The 20,326-nt window shown below is 38.2% G+C and overlaps 1 protein-coding gene across 1 annotated transcript in view; it reads right to left on the minus strand.

Annotated features, from left to right (window-relative positions):
* MSH3 (mutS homolog 3) overlaps positions 1-20,326 on the minus strand; it is a 184,556-nt gene that overhangs the window by 101,293 nt on the left and 62,937 nt on the right. Inside the window, exons 11-12 of the mRNA XM_041752206.1 lie at positions 13,197-13,281; positions 10,551-10,660 (exon numbers count right to left, since the gene is read on the minus strand). Of these exons, the coding sequence (XP_041608140.1) occupies positions 10,551-10,660; positions 13,197-13,281 (195 nt within the window). The remainder of the gene's footprint in view (positions 1-10,550; positions 10,661-13,196; positions 13,282-20,326) is intronic.

Consider the following 20,326-nt stretch of genomic DNA (forward strand, 5'->3'; position numbering starts at 1 on the left):
ATGAAGAGTAATCTTAGCATGTTTAATTCTTTTTAACAGTTTTCTAAAAACCTAATTTGAATTAAAAAAGTATTCTTCACTCACTCTTAACTGTGGTACTGAGCTATACAGCATATAGGAGATAAGTATTTTATCTTAGGTACAAAAGCTTTCCCTGTCTGCATCTCCTCCTCACTAGATTATATCTTGACCAAATCAGATTAGAAACTTGAGAGGAGGGATCCCTGGGTGGCGCAGCGGTTTGGCGCCTGCCTTTGGCCCAGGGCGCGATCCTGGAGACCCGGGATCGAATCCCACGTCAGGCTCCCGGTGCATGGAGCCTGCTTCTCCCTCTGCCTATGTCTCTGCCTCTCTCTCTCTCTCTCACTGTGTGCCTATCATAAATAAATAAAATAAAAATTAAAAAAAAAAAAAAGAAACTTGAGAGGAGGAATGTCTTGCCATTGAGACTGAATAATAAAAAATTTAAAGTTACTATCTTATACTATTATGGGAAAGAAGCAAAGAGTACTATGTATACCATGCCTCATCCATGTAAAAAGGAAGGGAGGAATATATATTCACATTTATTTGCTTTTTAAAACAGAAAGTCTCTAAAAAGATACACAAGAAAATTACCATGATTATCCAGTAGGAACTGGGCAGATGTGGGGCAGGGATGAGAGGCAAACTTTCACTATATATTTTTTTACCTTTTTTTTTAAAAAATATTTTATTTATTTGAAAGAGTGAGAACACAGTTAAGAGTGAAGGTAAGGAAAGGAGGCAGACTCACCACTGAGCAGTGAGCCCAATGTGGATTCCATCCCAGAACACCAGACCCCAGGATCACAACCTGAGTCAAAGGCAGACACCTAACCAACTGAGCCAACCGGGGACCCCTCTTTTTCCATTTTTAAGCTCTGCAGCTATGTGAAGGTATTGCCTATTCAGAAATTTGAATGAGTGAATCATTAAAAAAAAAAGAAGAAGAAAACACAGTTGAAACAACAACTACAAAGTTAAAGGAAAAACAGCCCATCTCTGGCAACAGACTGCTAGGTGTTCATTAAATACATCTTCTTCATCCTTGACAAATATTTGTTAACCTCCCTTGCAGTTAAGTGACACCATCAGAACGAGTTTTAGCCAATGACATGTGAGCAGAAGTGGCACCTGCCACTACAAACCTGGTGAACCAAAAATATGTCCTCCCTGCTCTGCCCCCTTCCTCTGGCTGGATGTCAGTGCCCAACCTGTGGAGTTCCTAAATGCCTATATGATGAGTTCCAGCCCACCCTCAATCTGGAAAGACCATGGATTGTTTATGCAAAGAAAATAAAGACAAGATCAACTTCCACTGTTAGAGCAGTCACATTGTGTGGTGTTTTCTTGTTGTTAAGCAGTTAGTTTCTCCAACCAGTGTCAGTATTAACAAACACATTAACATGTATTTAGTCAATCAGAACAGAGGCTGAGCTTTCTAAGTTCCTGAGACTTAGGTTTAGAGCATTAAATAAATGAGAAACATTGGGATCCAAGCCTGACCACATAAGATGACAGAGTTGAAGTGTTAATGGCTGCATCATTTTAAGAGAGGACTGACAGAGACACTACCTACTCACCAGTGTTCCTTGCAAATTCTCCTCACAATCCTGACCGCACGTCAGCAAAAGATAAAACACAGGGAAGTACCAGATTCAGCAGACCTGACCAGACAGATGCTGGGACAACAGACAGCACACAGCCTCCACCCTGTCATCCCTGGAAGCCTCCAGCTGGGTCATCATATAACTGTCTTCATTTTAACTGCTGTATCATATTCTAATGTGAGACTAGATAACTATTCCCCTATTAATAACTAGTTGCTCACATTTTTTTGGTTATAAATTATAACCAATTATAAAGACCACATCTATTTTCCTTAACCACATAATTGATACTAGGAACCAGAGCAATTCTTTATATACGCTGTCTCATTTGGTCCTTACAACAACCCTGTGAGTCAGGTATTACAGTTCCCACTTTACAGGTGAAGAAACGGAGATGTATCAAAATTCGTAACTTGTACAAAGTGACAGAAATGAGTGAGGGAAGAAGAAATAAAGGTCAAGTCCTCCCAAACTGTGCTTCTAGATGGGCCCTATGTACTAGTTGGATAATCTTGGATAATTAACCTGAGTTTCAGTTTTCTCCATCTATAAAATGAAGTAATAACTAACCCCAAGGATAGCTGGAAGAATTAACAGACATACAGACATATCACAGGCTCAAAAAAAGCACAGTCAGACATCAGTTTTCTGCCCTGCCATTTTCTCCTCACTCCCACACAGGACCCATTTACAGAGTAACACATCTTACCTCTCAGCCCTCAGCCCTCTTCTTACCATGGCTAGTTTTCTTTCCTCAACCCTTAGATTTGGACCTCTGCTTCTTTCTACACAAATACTTTCCTTACTCTTTTTTTTTTTTTTTAACATATAAATGTCACTTTCTGTTCCCTAAAATCAATCTAACGTTTTGTACAAATACCTTCACCCGGACAGATACAGACCAGGATGCTTTTCAAAGGTAAGACAGATGGATGGTTTTTCAGAGTACTTTACTTCAGGCACAAAAGTGCAGAATGTCTGCAACTTACAAAATTCAATCATACTTTACAATGTCACTTCAGAAGTTGAATGTGTAATACATTTCAATGATAATCAAAACACCTGTTTCAAAAAAAAGCAAAAAAAAAAAAAACACCTGTTTCCACCCAAGAGATGAATATATCCAATCTACTTGTGCCAAAAGGAGGAAAGACGAAACTATTGAGCTTACCTGTTATGGGATAAATTGTGTCAACAAAAAAATATAGGAGTTCCTACTCCTCTGGAAACAGGATAACTGTAGACGTAATTAGTTAAGATAAGGTTATACTGGAAGAGGGTAGGCCCCTAATCCAATATAATTGCATCCTTACTGAAAGAATGTCATGTAGGGGCACCTGGGTGGCTCAGTCAGCTGAGTGTCTGCCTTGGCTCACGTCATGATCCTGGAGTTCCCGAATCCAGCCAGAATCCACCCTGCATCATCCAGCTCCCTGCAGCAGGGAGTCTGCTTCTCCCTCTCCCTCTCCTCCCTGCTCCTGCTTTTTCTCGGTGAAGAAGAAGAAGGAAGAAGGAAGAAGGAAAAAGAAGAAGAAGAAGAAGAAGTAGTAGTAGTAGTAGTAGTAGTAGTTATGTGAACAGATATGCACACAGGAAGACACCATGTGAATGCGAAGGCAGACAAAAGAGAGATGCATCTACAAGCCAAGTGATATCAAAGATTGCCAACAAACCACCACAAGCTAGGAGTGAGGCATGGAACAGCTTCTCCCTGTGAGAACTCAGAAAGAACTGTGCAGCAAATGAGCTATCCAGTTTGTGATACTTTTTTATTCCTAGCAAACTAATGCACTATCTAAATCACCCATTATGGAATTCAAATTACACAGAAATGGCATTGAAGAGTCAGAGGAAAATCACAGTATACCCAAATATTTCTAAGCAAATTCCAATTCAGGTGTGTTCAGAGTTATGGGTCAGACCTTTTACATGATACTTAAAACCAGCTATGCCTAAGGTGGGAGGATGCAACCTGGTTTCCTTACTAAGTTACATGACTTATGGCAAGTAATTTCTATCTACTCTAATTCCACTAAGAGTTGACAAGAATGCAAGATGTTGCCAAACCACTTCTCCCACTGTTAAATGTTAATATTTTCATACCTGACCAAGCAATTGTTCCACTAAAACAAGGAATCACATGTAGGAAAACTGCTTCTACAGTGCTTTTAAAATCAAGGAGTTTTTCTTAAAAAAATAAATTTCTCTTACAGAGGTGTGCCTTTATTTTCAAAACCTACTTAGAACCCTAAGATTTTCAAATGGATTCATATGTTCATAATTTCCTGATTATCTATTATTTCAAAGCACTATGAGCCCCCAACACATTCTGTGGGGGTTGGTGATGGAAGGGTAAGGGGCTGAACAAAATTGAGGGGAGTTAACTTACCACAAAAGAAGAAAGGAGAAAAAGGAGGACTTCTCAAAGGAGATATCTGAGTTAAGGGTTGAATGACTATTTTAATAATTCATTCAATAAATATTTACCGAATGCTTGTTATAAATAAAACACACAATTTAGTGAGAGACGGATATTAAATAAACAGAGAAAACAAATATCAATCATATTAAGCTCTATATGCTATTAAAGAATGGCACAAGGAACATAATTTAGATTAGGCAGTCAGAGAAAAATCTCTCAGAAGTAACACTTTAAAGATGAGACTTAAAAGAGAAGGAGTTAGCCATGTGAAGACTGAAGAGAAAAAAAAAAAAAACATTCTAGGTAGAGAGCTCAGCAAATGCGAAGACCACAGGATGAGAAAAAGCTTTGGGATGTGCAGGAATCAAAGAAAGGCCAGACTGACCAGAAGATGATGAATGCATGGATGCAAAAGAGAATCAACCAGAAGAACCATGTTTAAAAATTTTAACTTCATTTGAAGCACAGTGGAAAGCCAATGGAGAGTTTAAGGCAGGGGAGTCTTTATCCAGAAAAAGAGATCAGTTAGGATACTGCAGCTGTCCAAGTAAGAACTAACGTAGTTTAGACCAAGGTGATGGCGGTGGAAATGACAAGACATGCACAGACTCTGGATAGATTTTAGAACTAAAGGCAACAGGACTTAGTATTAGATTGGGCATAGCTGTCAAATAGGAAACATCCAGGATAACTTCCAGGTCTAAGCAACTTCTTCGGTAGAAGTGCAGTTCCTAGAATAGGGAAACCAGGAGGGGGAACAGGGCTAAATACATGAAGTTTGAGCTATCTGTGATATATCTATGTGCTTATGAATCTAAGCTGAAATATCTAAGCCTGGGGAATAGGAGAGCAAAGACCAGAGATACAGATTTGGGAATCACTGACATTTTGATATTTAGAGTCATGGGAATAGATATGTTCTTAGTGGTAAGGGTAGAAGACAGTAAGAAGAGAAGAGGCAGTGAGGGGAGGTTTAGGGAAGAAAGAAACCTCAGCTCCTAATGTTCAGGTCTCTGAAACACCAACATTTAAAGGATACCTAGAGATAAACAGAAAAAAAAAAAAAAAAACTTGTGAAGAAACAAGCAGCAAACTAAAACTAGAATGGAAACAAAGACGAGTACAAATTTCCACTTTAGACAAAGGAAACAGATTGTACAAAGGTCCAGAAATAAATGACACCTCAGTGTGCTGTGAGAACTGCAAACTGTAGGGAACAACATAATCATATATGCATTTTTAAAAAAGTAATCAATTCATAGTGCAGAGCAGAAATAGAGAAGGGCAACACCAGAGGCAAAGAGATACTCAGTTTCCTCAAAACACAAAAAGCCTTTCAGGAAAAGGCTTTCATCTGGCTGTCTTTCATAAAAAGTGATTTTACAAAAAGGCAAGGTGATATAATACTACCTCTTGCCAGAAATCCAGTGTTTTCACTGTTGAACAAAATAACTCATCACTAGAAGGGAAGGAATTGATTTCCCAGATTCTGCTTTGTGAGTAATAATATCCTGCTCTGGGTATGTGGTATGTGTACACACATGTATGTGTGCATGAAGATATATACACACACACACACACACACACACACACACACCTTTTATTTCCAAGAAATCGCTCTCTCACTAAAGGAAATGCTTTGTTTCCGATCTGTTCCATTCAGCATTCAAACTGAGTATTTTCTGAGGCAGAGATGTCCTAGTATGGACAATCCTAGCTCCAATATGGAGCTGTTGGAGATAATGTGACAAAGTCATCAGCATATGAGCTATAACAACCATGACCCCAGATAAGATCCTAAGTAGTGCTGAAAGTGAAAGAAGAGGTCCCAGGAGAGTGCTCTGGGTAACATCAACATTTAAGGTGCAGACAGAAGAGATACAAAGGAAATCCACAACTTATTTTTGTTTAATATTTTAAGACACACTATGCTACCAAATCTTGAATCCTTCTTCTGGATGAACAAATCTGCCTTGGAAATTACCATTTTGCCTAAAACAACATTTTATTTTATTTTTTTATAAGATTTTATTTATTTATTTATTTATTCATGAGAGACACACAGAGAGAGGCAGAGACACAGGCTGAGGGAGAAGCAGGCTCCATGCAGGGAGACCGATGTGGGACTCGATCCCAGAATCCCGGGATCAGCCCTGAGCTGAAGGCAGAGAGATGTTCAACCACTGAGCCACCCAACGCGTCCCTAAAACAACATTTTAGAGACTCATCCCATACTTCCCAAAGTTTTCTTTTTCCCCCTCTTTCAATATTAACAAGCAGAATTTGTGTTTTAGGGCTTTTTGACAAAACCAACAAAGAACATATGGTATTTATATATAAAATTGACAAGATCTTATCAACTCAAAGCAACAGAAGAAATTCAAAGATGGAACCTCAAAAGAATGAATTCAAAATAATATAATTTTAAAAGATCTTAGGACTAATGACTGGCCAATGTGACATTCATTTATAAGAAGAAGCCAGAAAACTACACTGAAGAATCACCTTGCCTAAAACTGGAGAACTGATAAAAAGTAGAGATCACAACACATAAGAAAGCATAACCAATTTATAAAAAACAAACTCTTAAATACAGAGAACAAACTTATAATTGCCAGAGGGGAAGAGGGTGGGGAGATGGGTAAAATAGGTGATGAGGAGTAAGATTATACTTTTTTTTTTAAGGTATTATTTATTTATTTATGATAGTCACAGAGAGAGAGAGAGGCAGAGACATAGGCAGAGGGAGAAGCAGGCTCCATGCACCAGAATTCGACGTGGGATTTGATCCTGGTTCTCCAGGATCGCAGCCTGGGCCAAAGGCAGGCGCTAAACCACTGCGCCACCCAGGGATCCCAGGAGTAAGACTATACTAATCATGATGAGCACTGAGTAAGGCATAGAATTGCTGATTCACTACATTGTACACCTGAAACTACTATAACATTGTATGTTAATTATACTTGAATTTTTAAAATTATAGAAAAATAAAATGGGGGGATCCCTGGGTGGCGCAGCGGTTTGGCGCCTGCCTTTGGCCCAGGGCGCGATCCTGGAGACCCGGGATCGAATCCCACGTCGGGCTCCCGGTGCATGGAGCCTGCTTCTCCCTCTGCCTGTGACTCTGCCTCTCTCTCTCTCTCTCTCTCTCTGTGACTATCATAAATTAAAAAAAAAAGAAAAAAAAAAAAGAAAAATAAAATGGCTTTCAGCCTCTCAAAAAAATTAAAATAAAATAAACAACAAAAGGGGGGGGAAGCTAATTTGGTTTCAACAAAGTAAAATCCAGTCTCAATAATCTAAGTAAATTCTTTGACTCGGTCAGTATATATAGGGTAAAAGCCATTTATCTTTTCTAAAAGTCACTAGTAAAATTCTACACCAAAGAGACCATTTTATACAAAAAAAAAAAAAAAAAAAAGTAACAGGAGTTAAAAATCTTCTGAAACTTAAAAAAGTTGGTCCTGGATTTATGAACTGTGTGACTGCCCCAGGAACTAAAATGGGCTGGAAAAAAAAAAAAAAAAACTTTAAGGATTTAAGAAAGTTCGTGGGTAACTGACAAATAATGGGCTCTTGGAGAACTTTGGGAGATTGACCTTATCTTGCTAAATAAATACCTTGTCACCATTTTTTTCTGTTCTACGATCTCACTACAGAAGAAAACCAGACTCTAAACGAACTTAATGGGCCAGGAAAAAAGGGAAAAAAAAAAAACTTTAAGGATTTAAGAAAGTTCGTGGGTAACTGACAAATAATGGGCTCTTGGAGAACTTTGGGAGATTGACCTTATCTTGCTAAATAAATACCTTGTCACCATTTTTTTCTGTTCTACGATCTCACTACAGAAGAAAACCAGACTCTAAACGAACTTTTGGCTGCCAACATTTAAGACAGAATATAGCCTGGATAACCACAGTGATGTGATCTGTGATTTGCATGAGCCCCAAGTTAGCATCAACAATTATAAACATACAGCTGAACCACTGACTAATCAGCTGACAACTTTCTCTAGGTATTTGGAATAGGCTGCAAGTACCATTAAGATTTAACAAATTCTTTTTGAAATAAATTTTAGTAGATTAGAAAGATAAAAGTTTTAAAATTATGATCTAAAATTAAAGGGGCAAAGGAAAAAGTTTTACGTGTTTGTTATCAGCTCTGTGTTAGGATGGTCTAGAGTTTTCAAGTTGATACTTGAAAAGCATCAGTGTTCAACACAGGCATATTTTCTTTTGCCCTTTCTGGGAAAGTATGATACCAAAAGATTCAGCTCCTACAGAGCATACAATATGGTCTACTGAGTTTATCTCCAATTAATCCTGGTAATAGAAAAAAAATTTAACAACAGAAATAAAAATTTTAATTTACATGAAAAAGTCTCTACCGACTGTTTCTGCTGAATATTTCAACCAAGCAAATAAGAGTACAAGAAGTGCTATGGATACTTAGGTAGATGGCTTTCTACACTTTTTGCAGAAAGACATCTTGTCTGCTTTTGCTCCACAAGGCATTCTTACCTCATTTCAGTACTGCATCAAGTAGGCGCAGTGAACTCTTGAACAAAGTGCAGATTAGGGATGCCATCCCCCACTACAGTCAAATATCGGAGTATAACTTTTAACTCCCCAAAAACTTAACTACTAACAACCTACTGTTGACCAGAAGCCTAACTGATAAGATAGCCAAACACTATGTATTTTTAAATATGCATTGTATACTGTATTCTTATAACAAGGTAAGTTACAGGAAAGAAGAGGTTAAGAAAATCATAAGGAAATATATTTACAGTACTGTACTGTATCAGCAAAAATCCACCTGTGAGTGGACCTACACACAGTTCAAACTTCGGTTGTTCAAGGGTCAACCATACTTCCACTTCCAGAATGTCTTCTTTACCCAGTTTCCCCACCCAAAGGTCTTTATGGTCAAGAAGAAAAACTGGAGTGAACCACTAAAATCTTAAAGTGATTTGGTAATGATCATCATCCTAACAGTGTCTTAAAGCTTATTACTAACAACATGTGCTATCCTTTACTAAAAATGACTATGTACTAAGCTCAGTGTAAAATGCAGCCAAGAGCAAGACTATTCTGTAGTTTAAAAGCTACAATGTACAGAAGGTACCCAGTAAGGTGCTTGTCCTGTAAAAAGAGCTCAAAAGTGGTAGTTAGGGTTTCCGTCTCATCTTATTCCTTACGGCAACCCTGTGAGGAGGCAGTTTATCATTTCAAAGAGGAGAACATGGCACGGGGAGGCAGACACATGGGACAGGACACGAGACTCAAGCACTCGGTGGGCCGACTCACTCAGTTGACAGAGGTGACGCATAGCAGTTGTACCACCACACCATGCTCACCACTCTATTTAGGAAGTCATTCAGAAAATAATCTAAGTGCCTGCTCTACTCTGGAGTCAATGCTGTTTTTAAATCTGGGCTCTACCAGCTGTGAAACATTGAGCAAGTTATTGAAGCTCTGAATCTGCTTACTCTTCTCAAAGACCTACCTCAAAGGATGATTTTGAGTAAGAAAAAGTGGTATATAGTAAGAATGCTATAATATAGCCTTCACATTAAAGGGGCTCATACTGACAAGCACCATTCTAGGTCAGAGTCTCCAAATTCATATGCATATCAGAATCATCTGGAGAGCATCAAAAACTCCAATTTCCAGGCCACAGTGGAGACAGATTACACTCTCTAGGGGTTTAGACAAGGGCATCAGTATCTGCCAAGCTTCCCAAGGGACTGCAAGGGGCAGACAAACTTGGAAACAGCTGTGTTTTAGGCACTAGATTCAGCTGCCTTCCCTGAAGGCGCTCCAAGTATACTCATCTACTTTCCCAAACATCTCCCTTCTGACCTCTTTCAGATCCCTACTTGCTTTAGCTCAGGTCCCTCAGAACCTCTCCAAGGAACTTGCTAATTTGCCCACCCCACTACCACTTTGTTCCCTCCCACACATAAGCCCAGCTCTGATCCTATCACTCCCATGCTCAGAATTACTGAATTAACTTCCCTTGGCTACCAACTCAGGCTAGCATTTAAAGCCCTCTATGAAAGGCAGTGCCCCAACTTTTGAGCTCCCTACTCCCCACTCTCTTATGCTACTGATGACCCAAACTAACTGGATAACTCACCTGCCCTGGACACAACCCATGTCTTCCAATCTGCAAGCAGACTCATTCTTGGGGACAAGAAAACTATCCCCAAAATATTAGTGTATTGCCAAATACAAAATAAAATCTTCTCCAATTTAAAACTGTTCTTTTTTTTTTTAAGTTTATTTATTTGTTTTTAGAAATCTCTACATCCAACATGGAACTCAAACTCACAACCCTGAGACCAAGAATCACTGCTTCTTTCATTCAACCACCCTGGTGCCCTAAAATTCTGTTCCTATTAACTATAGTAACCTTAATTTTAAGGAGACTAACATACATTTCACAACTTTATATAATTTCAGATTAAACACATAAAAAAGAATCCCCTTTACCTTAGTTTAAGGAGTGGCTGGACCACCCACTTCTTTAACTTCCGTCTCCCAAATGAAGTTTTAGTATGGTCTAAAACCCAAAGTAAACTTCCTTTGGTTTTCATGTCAGTCTAAGAAAAAACAGAAGAAAAGTTTTATTAACTAGACATTGTATTTGTACCAAAATTGCTAGTTGCTCATGTGCCTTAATTATTCAATATACCCCAATTTTAAATGTTACACATGCTTATCATAAAGTATGTATGTAGCTGTTCATTTAATGTCTGACAAATGCATGTACATGTGAACACACATGTATTGATATCTGCACTGAAAAGGGGTTGTCTATGTGTAGATTTGGTTAACTAAGAATATTCAGAAATCCTTTACAATATATGTTCATCCTAAGCATCTTCTGCCTTGGGAAGTACAGCAAGGATCATTTAACTTCCTTTGGCAATTCAGTATCCTCCAGAGCCTCAGAGTTCTAAGCACTGATGCTCCCATGAAAACACTCAACGGGTAGAAGGTACCAGATGGGGATGGAACTGAAACGGAACTGCACTCTAGCAAGTCACCCTGGAAATATTTTATTTTAGTCAGCTTTATTAAATCCTTAGTAAAAAATTATCAATCTATGCTTTGCTACTTCAAAGTTGAACAACTAAAAGAAAATTTATAATTAACTAGAGATGTTAGTTAATTTTAACCAAGATTTCATTGTATTACAAAAAAGTCAATAGGCTGAAATCTTATTTGGAACATAAACTTGTTTTTACCTAAGTATTTTTAACTTTTTCCTTTTCCCTCAAGTCATCAAGCAGGTACTTACAGAATACCTCCTATATACTCCATTGTATGACTGGCAACAGCATATTAAGACATGGTCCCCTCCCGTGGGGTCCTTATGTCCAAATATGGAGGAAATGACTCATAATTAACACATGATGCCACTTGGCAGAAATTAACTATAAAAGGCATGACAACAGCTGCCAGGCCTTAGGAGTTTAGAGCAGAGCACACATGGAAGCTACAGGTCACAGAAGGCTCCCTTCCTTCCAAAACAGGAGCCCCACTGGCCTGAGCACAGTGAAGAGTCCCAGGAAGAGGACAGTGGACAAGAATAACTTTCCAGTTACTTCCTGCATCACTGAAGAACCAGGCTCAGACAAGAGAGGGAGGGTAGGAGAGAAACAGTTGTATTATTCCTTTGCTTTCCCTGATACCCAGCCCCCATTACCCCCTTCCATTGTTCCATGGTAACAGAGGCCAACCTAGAGTGCAAAAAAACAAGCCTAAGATGTGAATTTTTAAGCTTCTATTTTAATAATGGCCCAAGTCCTGGTAATAATGAAAGAGCTTTGAAGGGTATTTTAATTATAAATGATTTTTGCCTTTGGAATTTATTTTCAGAACTGACTACAAAGCAGTAGGATTTGAACGGGAGAGATGTAGCAGAATAAAGAAAGCTAGGAATGCCAGAGCTGTGTCTTCAGAGTCTGACTATGAGCTCTTCTTCATCCAAGAAATGTCCTTTTCTTGGGATGCCTGGGTGGCTCAGCGGTTGAGCGTCTGCCTTCAGCTTAGGGTGTGATCCTGGAGAGTCCCTGGATTGAGTCCCACATTGGGCTCCCTGCAGGGAGCCTGCTTCTCCCTCTGCCTATGTCTCTGCCCCTCTGTGTCTCTTGAGAATAAATAAATGAATATTAAAAAAAAAAGAAATGTCTTTTTCTTCCTACTACTTACTTCCGATTGGGGAATGCATAGAGAGTTTATGAGAAGAAAGATTTGTGGGAAAAATTCTCAACTTCCAGATAATGTAATGACAAGATAAAAATGAAAGTAAGTAATGAATTTCATTCATTACAGAATGAAAGTAAGGCTCACTCTAGTACACCAGGATAGCTTGGAAGAAAGAGAAATTAAATAAGAGAAACTCGTTAGTAATATACAAATCTAGGTGTCAGGAGAATAAATTCAGCATGTACTTTAATTCACAGAAGTAATAAATATTTCCAAAGAGCTTTAAATCATTTAATTCAGATGATTCAGCTTTTCAACTACTTATCAAATGATCTGGAACTGCTTTTTATTTCTATGACTTTATGTTATGAACATTACATTACTATAAGAATAGTATCTTATTTCTAAGTGATAATAAATGAAAGCCATCAATTTAATGTCTCCATTATCTTCCTAATTCATCAATAAAAAGCAAATAAATAATGATGGAAGTTTGTGAAATGAAATTTATTAATCTTACAATCTAACTCAACATAACAGTAATTTGTTTTATATGCTGGACAATAAGACTGAAGACATTTCAGTGAAAAGTTAAAGGTATATAGAAAAAATATTATCAAGCAGACAAAAAATCTACTTTATATTAATTTTCAAAGATAATGCCTTTCCAAAGAAATATTTGATACAGAAATTATCAGCATGGGCAGCTCCAGAGTTACCAAAATAACACCCAGGAAGTATTTCATATCTTTGAGTCTCAAAAAAAATGGGTCCCGCAGTTATCAATTAATAAACAGATGACAGGCAGAGTGATCAGTTAAAGACCATATTCTTATTCCCACCTGCACTCTTAAGAACAGAATGCCACCTTATTCCAATTTTTTTTAAACCATTTGACTTGATTAGCCTTTATGTTTACCTGACCTGATTCTGTAGGATTTCAAGATTCCTTAATGTTGTTCCATTAATTGTCATAAATTCCATTTCACCAGAAAATTGCTTAAAATTCCTGTAAAAGAATGAAATGTTAGCCATGATATAAGTGCATAAAGAAATTTTAAAAACTAAAACTAAATATTCCAATACCATTATGACAAAAATGAGTTATCTGAAAGAAAATCAAATCAAAAGGAGCAAAATAAGTATTCACTGGGATGCTGTCTTCCATTGATGCTGGTGCCATTAAACAGACTGGTGCAAAAGGATAGTTGTCTTGCACCATAAACAAGCACAAGGAAGTGAATGGTACCAACATCTTTTACATTTCCAGGAAGAGAACCAAACATAGTCTTATCATCAGCAGAGCATGTGGTGATATCTTCAGGAAAAGCTATGCAATTAGCTAGAAAGATATGTCAAGATATTTTAAAATGTCCTCTTTATTCTTTAGTGTGAGATCTTGATAAACCTTACTTTAACAGCTTTTAATCAACATTTTGATATGTACAACAAATAGTATTTACTCTATAATTAACAACACACACTAATGGAACTAACATTTCAGTGAAGTATAAAACTGAAAAACTAGCAAAACTTATTTCCTTAAGCTCAAAGATTTCAGTCTTCTTATGTCCCTACAACTATCCCAAATGAGATTGAAGTTCAATAAATTTCAAACAGACTTGAGTACTGACTTGTGAGGATTACTAAGTGTATGCAAAATTCCAATTTTATCCTTAGCAATCTTTCATGTTAAGAAGTAATCAATGACTAATATAGTAATTCAATTTCCTTTGCGTTTATATCAACAGCACTCACAGATTTATAGCTTATTTTTAAAGGCAAGAAAAATAATGGAAAGTCACTAAACAATTTGGAGGAAAAGCATAAATGTTTGCATTATAAACTTACTACACTTATCACATGGCTGTGATAAGATTTAAATAAAATTCAGGTTCCCAAACCAGTATGGAAACAAGCCTTTATCCAGGAGTCTAAAGCCTAAAATCAGAGCCAGTGCTGAGAGATGCCTTCACTTCTAGATGATTCCCCCAACTAAAGCTCCAGAGCCCTGAAAAAGAAATACCTTATAGGGATCCCTGGGTGGCTCAGCGGTTTGGCGCCTGTCTTTGGCCCAGGGCGCGATCCTGGAGACCCGGGATCGAGTCCCACATCGGGCTCCCGGTGCATGGAGCCTGCTTCTCCCTCTGCCTGTGTCTCTGCCTCTCTCTCTCTCTGTGTGTGACTATCATAAATAAATAAAAATTTAAAAAAAAAAGAAATACCTTATAGCATATTAGGAATATTGCCTAGCGAGAACTGTCTGTTAGCAGCAGGATTTCTCTGACAAGTTTGACCTAGTTTCTGTGATAACTTGTTAATGATTTTTAGAAGGAAGCAACTCCAACACTGACTGACAGCAGGTGTGTGTAGCTCTTTTACTCCTTCTTATAGCAGTTAACTTAATATGCTTTGTATTACAGCAATTTCATGGTCTTCTGGAATCTTCATTAATGGATCTAAGCTCCTTAAAGTCAGGAGTTACTTATGTCATACATCTTACAGCACCTGCTAAGCCTAGCAGAACACAGATGCTCAACAAATGTCTGCCATCTTCCTATGGAGAAGCCAGTATGGATTGGCTGGTTGGTTTCCTTTGAGTCCTCAAACACAGAAATGTCTGTAAAACACCCAGGGACAATAAAATGTAAAATGTTATTTTCAGGAAGAAACATTTAGGAATCCCTGGGTAGCTCAGCGGTTTGGCACCTGCCTTCGGACCAGGACATGGTCCTGAGTCCCAGGATTGAGTCCTACATCGGGATCCCTGCATGGAGCCTGCTTCTCCCTCTGCCTCTCTCTCTCTGTCTTTCATGAATAAATAAAATCGAAAGAAAAAGAAAGAAGAAAGACAGAAAGACAGAAAGACAGAAAGACAGAAAGAAAGAAAGAAAGAAAAGGAAGGGAAAGAAAGAAAAGAAAGAAAAGAAAGGGAAAGAAAGAAAAGAAAAGAAAAGAAAGAAAAGAAAAGAAAAGAAAAGAAAAGAAAGAAAAGAAAAGAAAAGAAAAGAAAAGAAAAGAAAAGAAAAGAAAAGAAAAGAAAAGAAAAGAAAAGAAAAGAAAAACATTTAGGCAGTGATTTGCTATAGATGACAGGTGTTCCCACACCTTTATGGTCAAAGATCCAAGCTGGAAGAGTTGACAGCCTGGACTTGAGTTGATATCTAGCTAGTTTCCATATGTTAGATAAAAGTCATTTCCTTCTCCTGTTCCTAACAGTTAGGTTGAACCTACTACTCTAGCTGGGATTAACACATGAGAATGTTAATCAAACACAGACTCTACAGGGATGCTCATTTGGTTTGAGAGAAAGACTCATCAAGAACCCATAATCCAACAGGCTTTTCTAAAAACATCTCAGCTAGTTGTCTTCATCTCCCAAGAACAGCAAAGCTGTAACATAAATAAGTGGCATTAAGATCTGTGGACTAGGGATCCCTGGGTGGCGCAGCGGTTTAGCGCCTGCCTTTGGCCCAGGGCGCGATCCTGGAGACCCGGGATCAAGTCCCACATCGGGCTCCCCGTGCATGGAGCCTGCTTCTCCCTCTGCCTGTGTCTCTGCCTCTCTCTCTCTCTCTCTGTGTTTGGCTATCATAAATAAATAAAAATTAAAAAAATTAAAAAAAAAAAAAAAAAAAGATCTGTGGACTATCCAGAAGTACTGTTCAGTGTGCTTCACCCTCACAAGAACTAATAAACCCAACAGTCCATATGCTGAAGAGTGGGGTCTTAGGTTTAGGATTCTCAAAGCATCCTTGCTCCACCACTTAGTTGAGAGTTTTGTCACCTAACTCCAACTAAAAGTGAAATCCTGCTCCTACCGTGCCTCAAATGAACCTCTGAAACAAGGCGCAGTCAGAACATTAAAAAGAATTGGAATTTCATGGAGCATACAGAAGAATTAACAGGACTGCTTTTGTGCCTGCTTGCTAAAACGTATATTGTGACAGAATATGGTTTGGACTAACACACACCCTAGTATAGAGAGCACTGGAGGAGTCTTACAGCCCGCACCTATATTTCTACGCAATACCTTTACTGGATATCTACAATACCAAAAAGAACCCAAAAAACTGAAGAATCAAATTGTCTTAAGTTAGCTCACAAAACTAGACCTTCAGAGAAAAAGTACAGGTTCCTTTATTAATTAACAGTATTCATAAGCTGTGCATATAGTTTGCTTTTACTTTTTTTCCTTTATTGAACAAGTCCCCTAGATCTCAAAGTAGATATAGTGAGAAGCAAAGAGTTTATTTAAAACTGACATCTGGGGGATCCCTGGGTGGCGCAGCGGTTTAGCGCCTGCCTTTGGCCCAGGGCGCGATCCTGGAGACCTGGGATCGAATCCCACATCAGGCTCCCGGTGCATGGAGCCTGCTTCTCCCTCTGCCTGTATCTCTGCTTCTCTCTCTCTCTCACTGTGTGCCTATCATAAATAAACAAAAATTAAAAAAAATAAAAAAAATAAAAAAATAAAAAAATAAAACTGACATCTGCATTGATTTTAAAAAGAGATTAACCAATGGGCAAAATTAAACTGGAATGATTCCTATGGAACAATAATTATCAAGCAACATAAGAACTAAATACGCTTTTGGGTTTCCCCTATGCTTGGTTGATAATGTATTCTGGAACTGTGACTCTTCTTCCCAAATACAAAAGAAATTTCCTTCTGTCAGTGCCTGTTTCCATTAGGAATTCTATGTTTTTTTTGAACTCAGGGTTGTAACTGCCAGCATCCTTAGGAATTCAACAGTATATGATCACTGATACGAAATACTCAAGCAACTCTAAATTATTTATCCTTTTGGAAAAAAAACAAAGTTCGTATGCTTTGAAATGAACCTCATAAACAATGCCTGGCTAGAATTCATGCTGTGTGAACCTGGATAAAAATCCTACAAATAGGGATTGAAATGTGAAAGGGATGCCTGGGTGGCTGAGCGGTTGAGCATCTGCCTTCCGCTCAAGGTGTGATCCAGGATCAAGTCCCACATCGGGCTCCTTGCAGGGAGCCTGCTTCTCCCTCTGCCTGTGTCTCTGCCTCTCTCTCTGTGTGTACCTCTCATGAATAAATAAATAAAATCTTTAAAAAATATATTTCAGACAACAAAAAATACAAAAGACACTTCCCCTCCCTCCCCCAGGTTTTACAATGGGAGGGAAATATCCTTGCTGAAAACTTGCCAGAGAAATTTAAGATGCTGTATCATTCCTACCCTAGTTTTCTAAAAAAATGAAAACCAATTTTTCTGATTTAGACAGAGGCAGTTAAAGGTGATCTTACCTAAAAGACCAACCCCCTACAAAGATCTCAGGTAAATATAATCTGAAGGGTGAGAGAAAAAAAAAAAAAACTACATATTACATATGAAATCAATAGTGGAAAATAGTTCTCTACGTAGTTTTCAGAATTCAGATATTCACCATCTGTCTAACCTTTTTATGGTCAGCTTAACTTATGGGTTATAAACTATATCTGAGGAGACTTCAGTTTTATTGTAGATTCACTTCTAATTGATTTGTAATTAAACAAAATGACCATCTTTACATTCCTAAAAGCTGCTAAGCATTATATTAGAGAGGAAAATAATAAGACAGGTATATAATTGAGTCCCCAAGTGACTCTCTAGGAGGATACACAGGACTCTGTACTCAGAGCTATGATTTATTACACCGAAAGAATACAAAGGAAATCAGAAAAAGGAAAAGAGACACACGGCAAAGTCTAGAGAAACTATAGGCAAGCTTCCAAGAGTCCTCTCCTGGTGGAGTTACTACAGGGTATGTTTAATTTCCCCAGCAGCGAGTTGTGATGACACATGTGAAATGTCCACCAGAGAAGCTCCTTAAAGACTTAGCACCTAGAGTTTATACTGGAAGCTGGTCACACAGGCATCTTCTCCCTTATGTGTATCAAAACTCCATCTCCCAGAAACAAGCAAGTAGTTAGCAATAAATCATGTTCTTTGCAAAGTTTAGAGACAGTGAGCCATTTTTATCAGAGAATGTTGTGAATTTTCCCAGATGCCAAAGGTCAAGCTTGCAAGGAGATCTTTCATTTTTTTTTAAGATTATTTATTTATTCATGAGAGAGGCAGAGACACAGGCAGAGACACAGGCAGAGGGAGAAGCAGGCTCCATGCAGGGAGCCCGACGTGGGACTCGATCCCAGGTCTCCAGGACCAGGCCCTGGGCTGAAAGCGGCGCCAAACCGCTGAGCCACCCAGGCTGCCCGCAAGTAGATCTTTCTACTTGTCTCATCAGGTCTGCTATGTTAACCATTTTGTTTTTGTTTTTTGTTTTTTTTTGCACTATTCAAATTCTAGTTATCTTAAAGTATATGTGCTATGTTTATTCAATTATTCCTTCTTGATCTTTACTCTTCATCTCTAAATTGATCTTCTTGAATACACAGTTCATTCTTCAATCCTACCATCTCATTTCAAAGCTTTCCTATTCCTCAATCTCATTTGTTCTTGCTCACCCAGTATCATTTTCTTAATGTCTTTTAGCTCATTTTGAAGCAGTACAATTTTTACTCCATTTGTGGACATCTTTCTGGCATCCATTCATTTTCTGTAAGGACATTATCTGATCCTATTGTTTCTTCTCATAATAACTTTCTATAAAATCTGAATTTGGTTCTTTTCCTGTTCTTTAAGTGAAATTAATTTTCTGGAAGTTTTAAAACACAGGCATTGTTCACGATAGCTGTTGGAACCTCATACATCTCCTTCTTCTATTGTTTATGTGTAATGTCCAATTACAGTTCCTGACTTTTGTTTTCATTCATTAAACATCAAATGCATCAATTGTCCTTTTTCTTTTAAATTTTTTTAAGATTTTACTTATTTATTATTCATCAGAGAGAGAGAGAGAGAGGCAGAGATACAGGCAGAGGGAGAAGCAGGCTCCCTTCAGGAAGCCTGATGTGGGATTCAATCCTGGAACTCCGGGATCAAGGCCTGAACCAAATGCAGATGCCACCCAGGCGTCCCGAATTGTCCTTTTCTAATTGTTAAAGACAATTAGGAAACTGAACAAATTTATATTTTTTAAAAACTGTTACCAGATATTAGACATCAGATAGCACAGAACTATGCTCTCTTGAGAAGAAAAATAAATGAGATAAACATTATGACTGACTCTTTGGAGAGACCAAGGAAACTACAATTTGTAAGACAGAAAGCCAGAGATGACAGAGCTGCATACAAGAGAGAGCTCCAAAGATGTGCAGAAGGATCCCCTCAAGGCTTTTGTCACGTACCAATCCTTAAAGGTATGAGGGAACCTCCATAAAGTCAGGGGAAAAGCCACAAGAAAACACTAGATCAAACAATAAGCAGGATTCACACAGGGCATAGAATAGTTGCCTCTAACCAACTAGAGTGGAAATGCCTCAAAATACATGGGGCACTGGGTACCCTTATAAGGGTATTGCTTTAGAAGTGTAAGTAAAATAGACAGACAAGGATTTCCCAATTTGGTACTAATAATGTTTAAATATACACATGTATAGATGTATATCTATTACACCAAAATATAATTTATATACCACATCATTTATCTGGAGTATGCGATTCAATGGTTTTTAGAATATTAACAAGGTTGTAAAAACCATCATCATTATGTAATTTCAGATATTTGCATTACCTGCCCAAAAAACTCTATACCCATTCAGTCACTCTCCATTTCCCCCCAACCCAAACTGCTCTTAGAAACCATTGACTGGCTTTCTATCTCTATGGATTTGCCTATGTCATGTAAATAGAATCATATGTGTGTGGTCTTCTGTGATGGCTTTTTTTTTTTATTATTTATGATAGTCACAGAGAGAGAGAGAGAGAGAGAGAGAGGCAGAGACATAGACAGAGGGAGAAGCAGGCTCCATGCACCGGGAGCCTGACATGGGATTCGATCCCGGGTCTCCTGGATTGCGCCCTGGGCCAAAGGCAGGCGCTAAACCACTGCGCCACCCAGGGATCCCTGTGATAGCTTTTTTAACTTACAATAATATTTACAAGGTTCATCCATGTTGTAGCATGAACCAG

The sequence above is a fragment of the Vulpes lagopus genome, chromosome 4, assembly GCF_018345385.1.
Source record: "Vulpes lagopus strain Blue_001 chromosome 4, ASM1834538v1, whole genome shotgun sequence".
NCBI lineage: Eukaryota > Metazoa > Chordata > Mammalia > Carnivora > Canidae > Vulpes > Vulpes lagopus.